We start from the raw sequence: 17,042 nt of genomic DNA, 5'->3' as shown, positions 1-17,042 counted from the left end.
CCTGAATAGCAGTAATTTGCCACCTCTCTGCCTAAAATATCTTCAAACAACACCTTAAAATCTCTCCTTAGAGTCTCATTCACTTTGGTCAGCCTTCCAGTGCTGACTTCCATGTGTCTCTTCTTGTAGACAACATGCAACTAAACGTATCAATTTATTTAAAATAAAAAAAAACCTGAAAAGAAACTAGCAAGGCACAAACCCAACAATAAGCACATCTCACGATCACTTGCTGCTGTAAACCTCGCTCCTATCTACCTCCTGCCTACACTCTTTGTTCACTAAATAAGCCCAGTGCTGTTCTATATCTAACTTTTGTTGTAAGCTCCTCGTGAAAAGGATATGTTGCTTTTATTTTATTGTAAAGCACCAGGCACACCTATGGCTCAGTAGAAATAATAGTAATAAAGGTATTAGTGTATAACAGGACTTGGGCAACAGTATTAGTAGTAGCATCCTCTTACTAATGCCACTGGCAAGGCTTTAATGCTTGCTGTTTATTGCTCTGCTGCATAAAAATAGATACTGAATAGTTTTTCATATAGGTCCTATTCACAGCTGTTTGGTGTGAAGCAGGGTAAAGCCAGTTAGAACAGTAACGTCATCCAGAAATACCTAAGCTGCAATTCAGTGGGTGCTTCTACACATGCATTAATACACTTTAGTTAATGAGCATTAAATCTAGTAATTCTGGCTGCCTGTAAATGAGTGTGGCAGCTGCTCTGATGTACTATAATTACAGCACGTCAGAGCAGACTTGATTAATCGAGTCTGCTGGAGTGCAGTAATTACTGAGCTTCAGCCAGCCTCTGAATCTCGTGTATCAGCATCCCCATGCTTCAAAATGCCAGCAGGGATGCTTTAACTAAAATTTGTTGAACTAGCTTTAGTTCAAGCACCACCACCACCATTTTGAAGCATGGGGATACTGATATATGAGGCACTGTGGTGTTTTTAATTAGAGTGGCTCTTGGAGCCACCCTAATTAAAGTGCCGCCTCCTCCCCCTCAACCATGTGTAAAAGGTACCTCACAATGGAGGGCATAGGACTCTGTACATTAGCCTGTCTTAATGTGCATTAACTGAAGAGTATGGGGCATTTATACACATACTCTGGGACTGGGAGTGGGGTGCTTTAATTAGAGCATCTCTGAGAGTCACTCCAATTAAAACTCCCGCAGCATCTCATGTATCAACATCATCATGCTTCAAAATGGCAGCGGGGGTGCTTTTATCTAAAGCTTGTTGAACGAGCTTTAGATAAAGCACCCCGACTGCCATTTTGAAGTGCTGGGGCACTGATACACAAGATGCAGGAGGCTGCTGGATTGCGGTAACTGCCACGCTCCAGCAGATTCGATTTAATCAAGTCTGCTCTGAGGAGCTGGAATTACAATGCATCAAAGCAACCTCCATGGTCGTGTATAGGCACCCAGGGTTTTTAAGTGACTCTTAATTATATTAGCCTATCTTAATGTGCATTAACTTAACATTAGTGTATTCTAACTATTTTAACTAGCGACTTTTAACTGTTAGTATATTAACTAAATAGCACATTTTTCAGTGACGCTTTAATGCACATTAAAATAGGCTAATGTCCATTAAAGCACACATCTAGACATGCCCAGTTATCCTAACTTAATTCAGTCATATACATGTCAGCTACCCAATGCCATTTGACCCCAGCGTATTAAGCTGCACTTATGAATATTTTTCAAACTAGGTAATTAGTTCAAACGCCCCCGCCCCAGCAGCCCAGCACCTGAAGGAGGGAGGAGGGTGGGCTCAAGGCACAGTCCCCACTGGGAAAGCTGGAGCAGCAGGAGGAGCTGCAACTGCCCTGCCAACGGGTTGCATGTGGCTTGCAAGCCACAGTTTGGCCACTGTTAGACTAGTCAACCCCAGTGTACTGAGCCGCACTTATGAATAGTTTTTGAACTAGGTAGCATAGGACGGAACCAAAAATAAATGCAATATATAATAAAGCAAAAGCTATTCACTATTCCCCCATGCACTGCCGGGAGTGACCAGGAATAACGGTCGCAAGCTGGCAGAGGGCAGGTTTAGGCTAGATATCAGGAGGCGCTACTTCACGGTCAGGGCGGCTAGGGTCTGGAACCAGCTTCCAAGAGAGGTGGTGCTGGCTCCTACCCTGGGGGTTTTTAAGAGGAGGTTGGATGAACATCTTGCTGGGGTCGTTTGACCCCAGTACTCTTTCCTGCCATGGCAGGGGGTCGGACTAAATGATCTACTCAGGTCCCTTCCGACCCTAGAAACTATGAAACTATACCCAAGTCCTGCTTGTGACATTAGTGTCAAGATGCATCGCAGTCCAAAGGCTTTCATAACTGTGATGTGATAGTCACCTTGTTATATACGCATGAGTTCCTACTTGCCATCCACCATAAAATAATCCCAGAGAAGTTTAAATATAAAATAAATTTGTGCTGGAAATAGTTCCAGGCCACAAACCTGTGTCCCTATCCAAACCTTCCCAAACTTCAGGCTTGTTTGAATTTAGTGTTTCATCTCTGTATAAAGAAGCCAGTTGCAACATTCCCATCTAGAAGACCTGTTACCTTAGCAATCCTGGTCCAGCCAGGGAACACCTTTTAGTTGTTAGACTTTCTTCTTGAAAACTGAGATGTGGGCGTAGCACTGTCAGATTCCTTATAAACAGTGTAACTGTGCATATTGGTTTGTTGCTGCACTTTAAGTCTGCACCCACCAGTTTGTTGTCTCTTCTAAGACCTGGTTTAGATGTTACACACTATATTATTTATGGGTCATTTGGGAGCACTAGGCTTGCTTGTTTTGTTAGTATAGTGTAGCTGGTTTGTAGGGCTCTTGCTGAGCACTGCTGATGCCTCAGAATAGGTTATGCTCATAGTTAGAAAACGTAACTGCAAAATTAAAAGAAGCAACACGGGCCCTTACATTTGAAGTATTGTTCTTAGGCATATTCTGTTCTACCCAGTCCTGTGCAGGATGCAGCGAGCACTGAGAGAGGGTTCGCAGGCAGCTCTTGCTTCTCCAGGCCAGTACACTGTGGATTAAAGTTCAACCCTCGGCAATATGCTCATCTGCAATGCTACACTGTGGTTAGGGCATCCTGCCAAGGAAATCTGAAACCAAGTCCCCGATGGCCATCTCTGGTGGGCTGCCTAGGGGGAGGTTAAAGATCCCAGAGCACTCTCTGAGCAGAGTATGGGATAACTAATATTCCCCATCTCAGTAATACTGGCTTTACTCTCTGAGGGGATGTATGCGAGTGATCGCTGAGCAAATAATGGCTGCCATGTTTGGCTGTGGAGTGGCTGCACTGTGGGATCTTTCTCACTGTTCCATGAAGGGCTTTGGGTTCCCAGGGGTATGGAAAGTGCTAGAGAAAACCCAGCTCTTATTCAGTTCTGTTTTATTTCCCAAACCAAACTCCAGGCTCGATGTGCTGTGCTGGAATAGTACAAGCAATGTCTGAGCCTCCGTTGAGTCACCCCAGCTCCTCTGGCTGTTGACCCACATCATGCCCCTGCAACTCCATCCAGGGGACATTAGACAAATCGGGCCATCCTTAGTTGCTGTGTCCTCTTCCCAAGGGTGAGAGGACAGTGAGATAAGCAGGTCCAGCATTTGGTGTGAAGAGAGTCTTACTCTTTGCACAAGGAAGGAATTAGAGACGTCTAGTGCCCTGATACTTCCAAACTCTGAACACCCCACTGTCAACGCTCACAGGTTTGCGTGGCCACAAGCACAGGAAATTCATGAATCATGCAGCTAAGGTCACTGAGCATCAGCAGACAGCATCATCTCTTCCTCTGGACTCTGGGAATTGGAAGCATGGAGGGAGAAGTGGTAAAATGGCTAAGAGGAGGGAGGACTGGATTGAAAGCTGCCTGCATAATTGACTTGCTACATTCTCTGGATTATTTCCCCAGGGCTCTGGGGTACTTTTTATTATTAATATCTAATAATAACTTTTATATAGCACTTTGCATCCTGAGGGCCCCCAAAGCACTCTACATACTTTATAAACTAATTACCAATTAGAAGTCCTATTCTGCTCTCAGAACTGATAAAAATCTGAAGGCACTCCACAGAAGTTGGGGGTGGTGCACCAAATTTACACCAACTTAGCTGAAGTGAGTATAGATCCAAGAGGATATGTCAGAGTAAAATGCAGACATGGGATTGGCAATGAATAGTTGATCTCCTTTTCCCTTCTCCCTAATTTAAAAATTAGCAAGGAAAATGCACACAAAAAAAGACACAGGCATAATGCTAATATAGCAAATTGAAACCCTCAAAAGCTGAGAGTGGCAAAACTTAAGTGACCTGCATATCACTGGTAACGATGCAGCTATATAAGGTAGTCTTTCTAAGCACTCCCTGTTATATAGCGTTGACCCAATCTGCCCTCGTATATTTACTTACAAGCCCAGATGAGTTGCACAGATTATATCAGAGGAGAAAATTTAATCCATGGTGAGTTAGCTTTGTAAACTCTGAGGCAAGCCCTTCCTTACCTAACTTCTATATGGGGCCTGGCACTGCCCTTGACTGTTGGGACCCTACCTCAATATAGATAGGTAGCAATAATATGTGTTTGCATCTAGTGGCTTTAGTATTTAAATTTGCTTTGAAAACTGGCATAGATATAATGTTGTTTCCTCATTTTTTTTAAATTTTAATTGAAAATAAAGAGGAAAGCCCCTCAATACTGAGCCCCTCTCTTCTATCTTCCCAGCTGTATCACACTGGCAACTGAAGGTACAGCCAACAACTTGAGCTCCATGGGGTAGATATAGAACTGATCTCCTTACACACCCTACCCACCTCATTTCTCTCTCACTGTAGATAATTATGCCACCATTCCAGTCACTAGACTCGCAGTTTTGGTGTCACTTTTGACTCCTTTCCCACACAAACATGAACACTGTTGCTAAATCTCACTACGTCTTCCTCTGTAATAGCTCTGAAATTCTTAATCCGTTCCATCTGTTGTGCCAAAATTCTCTCGGTGCATTGGTCAACTTTTGTCTTAATGATTGCAAAATCTTCCTTGGTCACTTCACATCTTAAATTGTGCCCTTGGAGGTTATCTAACAGGCTGCTGCTAAAATCCTCATTATGCTCATCCTGACCATGGTAGCCTCCTTCTTGAAGACTTGCCTTAATGCCAGCCTCTGTTTCAGGCCCTGCAAAGCTCTAACTTGGCTTGCATTTCCTCTCTAGTTGCCCACATCTCATCTCACATACCTCATGCTTTTAGGATTGTGGGCTTTTAATTTGTGCCCTCCTTTGCCAAGCTGCACCAGGACCTGGTATCTTATATCCATAGAGAACTAAGCTCATCTATGATACGGTAAACACACTAGCTGATCTCTTTGCTGAGGTGTTCTTCCCCTGCTACGTAGTCCAACCTGTACACAGATCTGGCATGCTATAGTAAAATAAGAGCAGAACATAACAGCTACATAACTGAAATCTCTTCTGTCCCCTAATGGGAGACGTCTATAATTCCAGTGGACCAGTTGTGCTTGTATCTATGCACTGTATACAAAATTAAGAGTGACAGTTTTACATGTCTTTAGGTGAACTGACTGCATCTTTGTGTTGTAAACTGTTTTCTCAAATGAGATTCAACTCAGTGCTTGTTATGTTATAGTCCAAAAAACAGGGTTAATTCTACATCGGGTCAAAAGTTTGTACCCTGCATGCACAAAAAAGGATTTTTCAGTGGCATCTGTTGTCATTATGTTGAGATTTTTGTTGGAAATTGGACTGAGGGCCATCTTCACTGAAGAGAAGCCACATGCTTTGTATTAGCTTGTGAAGTTCAAACCCATTTGAGTTAGGTTTGCACCAAAATGTATTCAAGAGATTTTGCCTCAAATCCCCAGACAAATTCACTCTTTGATTGAGACAAAAAAAAAGAAATGGAAGGAAGGGGGAAAGGGGAATTGCAAGCAGCAATGAGAAATGTTTAGAAAGGTATAACCATGTGAGGAAAGGGTGTTTATAAATAGAGGCCTTCATGTAATCTTAATAATAGGTTTTGCTACCAGTAAAACTATACTTTTTGTGTACAGGAATATCTGAAGCCAATTTTGAGGTAGAATGTATCAGCTGTTTAACAGCTCTCAACACCATTGCTCTGCAGCTTAGGATAAGGAGTAAAGGAAGAAGCATAATGAATGAAACATGTTCAAGGAATTCGAGGCTGGCAGAATGTTATTAGCCCATCTGCAGTGTACTGATCCTCCAGCTGGCAGGAGCGGCTGCTAAGTAGCCAGAGTAGGTGCTGCTGCATGGAGGAGTGGGAGTAAAATGAGGCACAAAGGCAACCTTCCACCCAGGCAGCCTCAGAACTGTGCAGGGAAGATCCTCCCCCATAATCTGGAGGCACATACGGTGCCTTCTCTTCCCCAACCAAGTGGCCTGGGAGAAAGGTTGCAGAGAAGAGACATCAGAGGTTCTAGCTAGCTGGTAGGAGCAGGTGCAGCCCAAGTAGGGGCCTCAGAGAACTGTCTACAGTTTTAGGTGGACTTCCTCTGCCCTGTGCTGATTGCCCGCTTGCTCCAGCCTCTCCCTCGTGGTGCCTCAGCCTCTTCCTTTCAGCTTCATTGGATGGCTGCCCCCTTGCCCTCTTCTCCCCTGCCTGTCCCACTCATGCATGCCCTCCCCTCCCAGCTGGTAGCTCCTCTTGTAATTTAACCACCATCTCTTTCAGTGTGGTACCACCATAGCCTGGATTGCCACGTTGACTCTGCTGGTGGGTGACATTCCTTCCCCATCCAATATTGCAGGATTTTCTGTTTGGACTGTAGGTCTTCCAGGCAGGGATAGTCTACATCTCTGCATTTGTCCTGTGCCTAGCACAGTGGGACCTCATTCTCGGCTGGCCCTTAGGCACTACTGTAATAAACATGATTATTAATAATAACGTGAAGAGAATTGGGCTAATGGTTCTCCCCTCGGGAAAGAAGTGCCATTTAATAACCACAAGTTCTATTTCTAGTCTGTATAGTTTTTCCTACCACCCCTCATCACCTTAGTGTCTGAGTGCTTTCTCGTAGCACATTAAGCGAAGTGACTAACATCTATCGTGCGTGGTTTATTCTCTCTCTCATCCTTTCACCCACAGGGGAAGAACTGTGTGTATGTTGCATTGTTTTTTTTTGGGAAGATTTCTGACTTGCTTGTTGATGTGCACGCTGTTGCAAGCTTTTACTAGAGAAACCAGTGCTGAAGAAGCGCACCTTGCATTTGAACTGGAAAGCAGTGAGATTTGTGGTGCTATGGGAGTTTGTGCCACAGTCGCAGACTGACCCCTGAAAAGCCTCCATCTCCTGCCAAGGCAATCTTTACCTTTGAAGTAGGAAGTTCTGTGGTGCCTGAGGAGTGTTGCTGTTGATTGCATGCTCAGGGCTTCACCTACATTCAGGAGTATATCTAGGATTTTGAAAAGGGAGGTGCAGCGGAGAGCTCCCTGGCACGGGGTGCAACCAGTGGTACAGACTAGCAGCTGAGACCAGAGCTTGGCAGCAGAGAGTTTACTGCACTTGCTCTGCTCAGTCAAAGGGGGGTGCGACTGCACCCACCCTGGATCCGCCCCTACCTCCATTTCACCCATGTGGTATACCCACTAGTGGGGCATTTCTTAACATAATATTGGGGCACAGGTTCTGACTTCAGATGTTAGGGCCGCATGATTTCTTGAAAGCACAGTCCCCTCCAGCACCACAGTCCATGAGCAAGATTATCAGAAAGATGAGCCTAAAATTAGGCTTTTAAATCCATGCTGAAGCACCTAAAAAAAAAAGATCTTATTTTCAGATGTGCTATGCATCCAGCAACTCCCCATAGAGGTCAATAAGAGTGAAGGGGCAATCCACCAGTGTGAAACTCTTTCAGTTTTGGGACCCAGGCCAACATTTGCAAAGTGACTTGTATGTGGAGTGCCTTATTTCTATGTGTGTGGGGAAGGGGTCCAGCTTGAGTTGTATAAATGGGTTTGATTTTCCTATAGCAGGTGCTCAGCACTTTCTGAAAATCAGACACATCTCAAACTGGGCACTCGAAATTGACACACACAACATCCTTTTTGGATAATGAGAATATATGGTGGAATCCTAGTTCTGCAGGTCTTTACCAGTAAGAATAAATGTGAAATACAAGATTAGTTTCCCTGTGTTGCTTTTTGAAATTTTTCTTCACTGTGAAGACTTTGGCTCTGAGCCTTGCTTCACCAGCTGGTACCAAATGGACTCAGCTCTGAGACGGGAACTTGGAACAGACAGAAATGTGTGCGTCTGTGTTTCAACATGATTTACCTACCATTTGCGCTTCATTTCTGGCAGCTTTTTCCTGGGCAAATAGTAAATACCCATTTCATTTGAGAGCAGTGTTACTAGTAAGACAGGTACTGCAAGCCTGAGATTTGTGTTTTTATTTATCTAACCCTGATCATTATAGTATTTGAGCACTTCAAGGAGTTTAATGTAATTATCCGCCCACCATCCTACCTGAGATACAGGCAAGCGCTATTACCTTTCTTTTCCTGTTGGGGAAGAGAGAAATTAAGTGACTTGTTCATGTCGCACAGGATGTCTGCAGCAGACCAAGGACTTTGAATGCAGGGGGACTTTCAAGCGCCAGGCCAGCACCCTACTCACTGGGCCAGCCTTATGTTCTGCCAGACTGGGTATACTCCTATCCAGCAACCTTTGTGCATCTCTCTCCAGAGACCCTCTTTTCAAAGCTGCTGCTAAAGTAGAATGTGGGACTAAAGGAAAGCTCCCAAAATAAGGCTTCTCCCTTATCTGGCAGTATTACAAAGCATTCTGGGAAAGGAGGCTTTTCTTCCCTGTGCTCCCTTATTTCCCACTCAGACTCTTTCCCTGTAGCTTAGGTTCTCTTTGTCCAGATGTATGGTCCCATCCACTTCAAATACTTCCTCCCTGCAGAACAGAAGGTATCTTTCTTTGCTTTTTTACGAGAACTCACTGTTGCTTGGGGGATGTTACCTACAGGTAGGGAGGATAAATGGTCAGTACCATATAAACCAGGGGTGGGCAAAATGCAGCCCGCTGGGCCATTATATCCAGCCCGAGGGCTCCTAAAAAATTTAGAAAATTAATATTTATCTGCCCCTGGCTGCCTGTCGTGCAGCCCTCAGTGGCTTGCCAAAACTCTGTCCAAAGTAATTGCCTGCCCTTGATATAAAGTGATTCAAAAGTAAACTGCTGTATAGGGCCAGAGTCTCAGCTGATATAAATGCCAATGGATAAAGGATCTTCAAACTATATAGTAACCACATTATAAAAGTGGGATATTTAATCTTTGGAGATTTGGATACCCACTTCCCATTCATTTTAAAGCAGCTTGAATGTTCAAATCCCCTAGCTAGTGCTGTAAATCTCAGCCTTATGTTATCGACTCCATGTTTAATACCCCTGCTGGGAAATACTGCACCTTCAATTCATGCATTCTGGAGATGCCCACACTTCTGACAGTGCTGGTCTTGGTGGGTGCACAAGCGAGTGTGAGCGAATAGATGTCCTAGCCTCTTGTCATGCTCTGTGTACCCAAAAGAATTGTTGCAACCAAAGGTAATCACTGTTTGTGACATCTTATAGAGGAGGATGTCTGGTTGCTTTTTGCACGCTCTGCAAATTCCCCTGCAAGGGATTCCCACAGCACGTATATTAGCCTGCTTCACCCTGACTCAGGACATGGGGCACAGGACCCAGGGCTGGTGTCCAGCAGGCTTGGGCCCTTGAAGGCCCAGGTGTGACAGGGGTCTCATCCTGTGGAGTAACAGCCCTAGGCAATGACAGTAAATGCCAGTGAAGCAGATCAGCCAATCCTACTCCAAAGGCTATATCTTTTTATACACACTAGAAAAAAATTAAGCAAGGGCAAATTAGTCATTTAGATCAGTATCTAGGGCAGGCTTGCCCAGTTTCAAAGCCCCTGGAGGCTGCATACCACACAGGCCACACCAGGAGCTATATGGACCCCCCACCTGCCCAACACACTGTTTTAGTGCGTGAGCACATAAGTGTGATTCTTTTGTAATGCATACCCATGTGGGCACCCCGCTGCTGCCCACTGCTGTACTTAATGGGTGTGATTTCCACCTTGTGTACATGGCCCCAGTCCTTCCCCACCAGGCACATCCCTGGACTCATCCTCAGCTCTCCTCCCTGCTGCATGGCCCTGCTCCCTCAGGAAATGCAGCTGGAGCAGGGAGGCTGGGGGAGGGGCCTGGAGACTCCAGCTGATGGTACAACAGAAGCGATGGGGAGAGTGGCTGCTATGTAAGAGTCCAGGGTTTGCATATTAAGCCCTCAAGCTATATGCAAGCCACATGCCACCAGTTAGACAGCCCTGATCTAGGGTCTCATATGAGCATGAAGGGTGCCTAGGTTGTTTGCAGACCCAGAGACTTGGCCAGTCTAACAGCATGGGGACATAAATTGGGGTAAGTGATGCTTTCAGAAGGGCACAGGGCCCCAAGAGCCTGCTCCAGCACTTCAAAGCTGCTTGGGCTTTTAAAGCATTACCCCTTGTGCAGGGAAACTGCTCCATCTCAGCTTCCCCTTCTGTTCCACAGCATCCAAGCACAAGCCGAGGAAAAGCTCTTCTTACAGCAGTTCAAAAGACAGGAGATTCCCTCGTCCACCCCCCTCTGTAGACTTTTCAATTGGTGCAGGTGCTGTGGAGGGCCTTGTCCTGTCTCAGCAGGGCACAGACACCCATGAGAGGGTGGGTGGCTGAGTGACCTTGGAGCAATGGGGGGTGCTGGGCATTTTTTTTTTTTTTTTTTTTAAGTTTCCTGCCATTGCAAATGTATCTAAGAAACTGGTTTGTCTTTCCCTACCAAGGCACTGGTTCCTCACAGACTTTAATATATTCATTCTTGTGACACATCTGTGAAGTAGGCCAGCGTTATTTCCCTTTCACTGCCCGGGAATCTGAGGTACCCAGAGGAGTGAGTGACTGTGTAGGGTTGGCAAAAGCCTACTCCACCAAATAACCATTGAAGTGCCACTTAGGTGTTTAAATGCTATCCTGTTCCAGCCAGCTGGAGTCCCTGAAAACTTGTTAATGCAGAAGGCAGGTGAGTCCTCCTTGCTGCTCTTTGTGACTTAGTCTTAAGGCAAAGATGAAGGTACAGCATAAAAGCAGTGGTTCTTCAAAGAGAGCTCCCTTGCAGCAGCAGAAACCCTTCTTTCCGCCAGCAGTGTAACATCACCTCTCTGCCGGAAAGAAGACTTCTGCCAGCTGCCATGGTCTTGCCAGCAGCTGGTGCCTTCCCATGGTGCACTGAGCTCCACTGCACCAGCTGTGCTGGCCAGGCATGGTGGAGCTGCTAGAGAAGCGCAGGGATCTGAGTGCTCTGGTGGCTTGGCAGTGACAGCTGCTGTAGACAAACCCTCAGCATGCCAAAAAGTGAAGGGTTCTCTCTCTGAGCCTCTACAGCACACTCGCAAACACAGTGCCTCCTCTCTGGCTCATTCCAGGCTTCTTCCATCTCCCAAAGAGCTCCGATGCTTTCTTCACTTGGAGCAGGTATGTCATACTCAAGTAGCTGGCAGGTCATATTCCCCGCCAGCAGCCAGGAGCCGGGTCATTCAGGCCAGATAAACCACCTCCAGATCCAGGCTGCAGGACTGAGGCCACTCACTCCCTCTCTTCCTGTTGCCATCTGCTTCCAATTTAGACACCAATAGCAACTGAAAACTGGAAATTCAGTGGCAGGTAAGAGGGAAGATAAACAGCAGCAATCACCCCCCTACCAATACCCCCAGTTGCTAGCCCACACCAACACAGTGGCTCTGGTAGCCACAGCAATAAGTGTTACGGGCTGGTTCTGGGACAGGATTGTCCAGCCTCCAAGAAGCTCTACAGGCCAGGTGACCTAACACCGTGAGCTGGGTCCTACCTATGAGCTGTATGTTTGATATCCTTGACTTAAGAAGCCTGCCTGCTTCCCCCAAAGCATGCAGTGGAAGAGTGTCTGTCAGGTTGAACAGCTTGGTTAGTACTGGCAGACCAGGAAGTTGAAATCTGTGGCTGGAGACTCTCCTGGCTGGTACCACTTCATGGAAGGGTCTGCAAGTGGAGGTGCTCCTGAACCTGGCAGTGTTGGCATGCCGGACCGAGTGAGAGGTGTGGAGTGGGTGATTTAAGACCAAGGTAAAGATTAAAAATATAATTACAGTGTGGGTCCACACAGTGCTCACCCCCTGTGACTCTCTGGTGAGTGAAGGCTGCTTTTCTAAAAAACAAACAAAAACCAAAAGAGAGAGTGAATTGTCCAGTGGTCAGCCCTAGCCAAAGGTCAAATTATAAGCTGTTCCTCTTTCACAGACTAACCACTGAAGACAGCCAAGGACCATGAAGAGAAAGTTCCCCCCCAAAATAGCAAGATATTCCCCTTCAAGATGTAGGCATGAGTTCCCAGAGCTTGTTTAGGGGCTGTGTCCCTGTGTCCGTAAAAGTGCAGGGGCAAAAGGCCTGTGGGTGAGAGAGTAAACTCTTAGCTGAAGCATTAGAACTGTGGCTGAGGAGCAAGGACTTCCTGGACATGGAGACTGAAGTAGTGAAGGGTACCCCCTCGCAACCCAAAGGAAGAGTTGAGCTGAAAAGGAATCAGTTAATGGGACCATGAAACTTCAGAGGCACCCAGAGATGTTTAGTTCCCATCTGCTGTTCCTGAATCTTAGGCACGCACAGACTCCTCCTTCATAGTTGCTCCTTGCATTAGTAGTTAGATACCAAGGTGATCAGTGCCTTAGAAATGCCAAAGAAAAACAAATCAGGTAAACAGGATCCAAGCATGGAAATCTGATACTGGGGAGCATAACTGTCGGCATTGCAGGGGTATCTATGCATAATCAAATTCCCAGTGTCCTGGACCAGCCCAGGCTGGGCTCAGAAGAAACCCGGGTTGAATCCTATATGCCTAGCCTCTTCCAGGTTCCTCAATTTCTGTTTAAGGATGTTGAGAGAATCTTTATGGGACACCACTCCAACTGCCTAGTCTACTACAAAGCTGTGCTGGCGGAACAATCTGTCGGCAAAACTCTGAGCGAGCCCACGCAAAGCTCCCCTGTGGCAGCAGGATCATGCTTTCTGTCAGCAGAATGCTCTCTTGGTGGCATATCCTTTTGCTACCAATTGGCAGCAAATAGAAGATGCACCCAGACACCCCCACGTCTTCTGTTGGCTGCCACAGTCCCTGCTGGTATCTTGCACTTTGTGCCCTGGCGGTCTGCTTGCTGCCATTGAGCCATGCAAAACCTTTCTGGGATAGTGGTAAACCAGATTTAAGTTACCTTCATTGTCCCCTGCATGGCCTCCTGTTGGAAAAGTCTAGGAGTGGAAATAGCCATGGGCTGCTTAGACTCCAAGCTCCCTGCATACAGTAGGTGAATGTGAAGTCCCCTCATGCTTTATCCTTGACTGATCAAACAGCTGTGCTGGGTATTATTAGGCTTGCTCTTTGCAAGACAGTTTAGTCCCTTAAGATCTCATAGGATTTCTCACCCTCCAGTGAGCAAGCAAATCAGTGTGCAAGTTCCTCTGCCATCAATCCAAGCAGCTTGGCAGTGCCGCTGCCAGGAATGTAACCCAAGAACATGTTCTCCATGAAGTGGCGGCATCTGTGCCTGGACCTCCTGCACATGTGCCCCTTAGCTGGCTGAACTCTGGACAGGTACGCTTCAGCCCAACTGCCTCATGAAGACATAGCAAGTTCCCTTTTCCAGCTTGTCAAGGGCAGTTATTTCTGTATCAGTGACACCAGTGCAAGGGTCCAGAGGGAAATACAAGGAAAAATGGGGGGCACTGCTTGGAGGGAACCCAAAAGACATAATGAGATCATTTTCCACCTGGCCTCATTCTGCAAGTGATGCAAATGTCTAAAATCCTGAATTTAGGGCCAGCTGACCCCAGTGCTGTACATCCACTGCTTTTACTCTGCTCTCACATTTGTCAGTATGAATCAGAGACCTACAATCCTAATGTCTTCCCAAGAAAATTTCGAAAGTGGGGCTGGCAGTGTGGAGACATGTTGATGAGCCTGTGTGAATGTACACATGTTAATGCATAGGCCTGTGCTCACTCCTACCTTGTGGCTGGCCCTCCAAACATAAAATCCCAACTACTGTTGGCAATCAAAAATAGATTCTCCTTTAGCTCACACTCAAGAACACTATGATTTTGAAACTGAAAACCTGGTGTTGCGCACCTCAGCAGCTGCACATTTGGGGTGTTGTTAATAAATTAGAGGGAATTCACAGAAGAGTGACAAAAATAAGTAAGGCCCTAGAAAAACTCATATACCAGGAGAGACTGAAAAGACTGCAACCTTCATCCCAATCTATGCTGCAGGTTCTTGTTGGCATAGCCATGTGGCAAAGAGGGATAAAGAGGCTTGAGTTCTGCTTGTTACCACTGTGCTAACAGAGGTCTCTGCTGTAGAGGCAGAAATACAGCAAAACTGAACTTTTACCAGTTGAACATGTTTGACTTCTGACAGGTGTTTTACTACAGCAGGGCAAAGGACAGCTTTGCTGATGAAATTGTGTCTGCACTTGGAGTGCTTTGGTATAGAGATATTCCGCTACAGACAAAGCATTCTTAGTGTAGACATGGCCTGGGGGAAGGAGACCGATAAAGAACACATGATAAAAGTGCACAGGCATGCTATAGGCAAAGGATCTTGTGTAACACATGAGCAACGGGACTGATCAAATTAAATGGGGTAATTAAATGGGGACAAAATCAAAATGGATAAAAATGTGTTCACATAATGCATTATTCCTCTGTGGAACTCTCTGCTACCCAAAGTCACTGAAGACACAGCGTACTAACACTCAGAAAAAAGGGCTGGACATTTCCCCAGAGACCAAAGCCATACTGAGTTCTCACAAGACGGATTCTATAAGGGATATTAATTAAAATGTAGGCTTTGGGTCTTGACCCTTGCTCCAATGATTATGTCTCATCCTGATTTGTAAGGGACTGGGGCTGTTACCCCTATCTCCCTGCTGGGGGGTCCTTACATCTCTCCCTGAAGCATCTGCTGTTGGCCACTGCTAGATGCATGACATGGGTCTGCTCCAGAATGACAGTTCCTCAGATCCTGTGCAGATACAGGGATGGGTGTGTATTTGGTGACAATGCCTAGGAACATATTATGTGTATGTATTGCCTGGGAAGGAGGTAAGGAAGGCACAGAGGATGACACAGAGGGCAGTTGTTGCCTCAGTCAGTTTCTGGTGTTCTCATTTGTTCTTTCTTCTCTTGTTTCACAGGGAATTTTAAAGGTCTGTGTAAGCAAATCGATCACTTCCCTGAGGATATAGATTATGAAGCCGACGCAGCAGAATATTTCCTCCGTAAGTCTGCAGGTCCTTTTCCTTGGAGCCGATCACGGGTGGTAGGGCTGGGTGCCCATTGCTTGCTGCAGGTGACTCAGTGCAAAGTCTGGTTCCCTTGAGGATTATCATAATGGATGAGGCAAAATTTGGAGGAACTGGGTGGGGGCATCCCTTCTGAATCTCTCTCTCAGAAGGGCTCCTCTTCCTTCACTCTCACTCCTACCCTCCAGAGACCCTGTCTACCAGCATGCTTGACTCAAACTTGCTCTGATGACTAAGAGGTTTTTAACTAATGGTAATATAATCTGATAAAAACCTGCAGCCCTTCAACCTCATCCCAACCCTAAAGATACTGGAGAATTATTGACAAGATGAAAACATCTCTAAGGTCTCAGAGGAGTCTCCCATTCACTCTGAAAACTAGATAAATAATGGGTTTCCAGTAAAGGGGGAAGGAAAAGTAGAAAATGCAGAAACATTGACTGCATCATCAGTTGTAATCCACCCTCAGGTGAGGAGGACTGATGATCATCACTGAGGGTTAAGGATAAAGCCTTTCACTTCATCCTGTTGGCTGTTGGCTTCATCTGGACCCCAGGCAAGAGGAGCAGAGGGCTCGAGTATCGGGACCCAAGACTTTTCCTTCTAAGTCACTGTCTCTAATGCATGATGCCAATCATTTGTGACCAGAAGTAATTACCCTTTGATAACTGTTGCTCCACATCAGATGGGTCAATGGTCTTAGTCCATTTCTGGATCATCACCGAAACCATCATCATGGGTGACACTACTGAGCATCATATTGGAGCATGACTGAGCCATAGTTACTGAATTCCCTCTGAAGGCTTAGGCACCCTATTGGTGCCTATAACTGTGTGTGTGTGTGTGTGTGTGTGTGTATTCATATACAGTGAAGACATTACGCTGCTGCTGCTGTACCAGTTGTAGGAATAAAAAAATTGCCCTCCTATTCTCTGTTTCCGTCCAATTTCAGAAATAAATAGGTTGTACAGGTCAGGACTTCTACTCCTCCAAGCTTTCCTATCTTCCTGCCTCCCAAGCTGTTGATTGGGGTCCTTTCATGAAGTTAGCATTCACTGAAGTTGGCTTTGTACAAGAACCATAGAACAGTGGCACTGGGAACTGGATGGTAAAAGTAAAGGCTGCTTGATCTGAGACTTCTTTTTGGAGCACAAAAACCAAAATGTATGCCCCAGGGCCACTGATAAAAATGCTATGATTTGAGCATGTTGTGTCACTGTAGGAGAACACAAGTAGAAAACAGAGACAGTGGAGATCAGAGTTCAGCCTGGGATCTATGAACAGGGGGACCCACCTGAGGAGCCTGTGTTGTCTGTGTAGCCTTCATTATGTAAAAAAACCCTGCTTTTGTCTACTGTAAAAACAGAGGCTCTATTCTTTCACCCTGGATTAGTAGGAATCCCTTCTCTTCAGTCCACCCTGCTGATTCAGCTCCTCCTTCCTGTTCTCCTTCCCCGGCACAACTCCTGTTGGCATGAAAAGAGGAGATTTTCACCCTAGAGGAGTTCAAAAGAAGAGGCTCAGAAAACCTTCAGGGCTGGGATTTCTGAAGGTTACCAGTGGTGATTTGTGTTGGGGCATAATGGAGATACAAGAGAACCATGC

At 45.9% G+C, this 17,042-nt stretch overlaps 1 protein-coding gene across 1 annotated transcript in view; it reads left to right on the top strand.

Moving 5' to 3' along the window:
* Nucleotides 1–17,042, top strand: part of CACNG2 (calcium voltage-gated channel auxiliary subunit gamma 2) — a 63,535-nt gene that overhangs the window by 42,244 nt on the left and 4,249 nt on the right. The window contains exon 2 of the mRNA XM_019544839.1: nt 15,330–15,413. Within this exon, the coding sequence (XP_019400384.1) occupies nt 15,330–15,413 (84 nt within the window). The remainder of the gene's footprint in view (nt 1–15,329; nt 15,414–17,042) is intronic.

Source organism: Crocodylus porosus, unplaced genomic scaffold (genome assembly GCF_001723895.1).
Source record: "Crocodylus porosus isolate Cpor-Errol unplaced genomic scaffold, CroPor_comp1, whole genome shotgun sequence".
NCBI classification, from domain to species: Eukaryota; Metazoa; Chordata; order Crocodylia; family Crocodylidae; genus Crocodylus; species Crocodylus porosus.
This window is presented reverse-complemented; position numbering and strand designations above follow the sequence as displayed.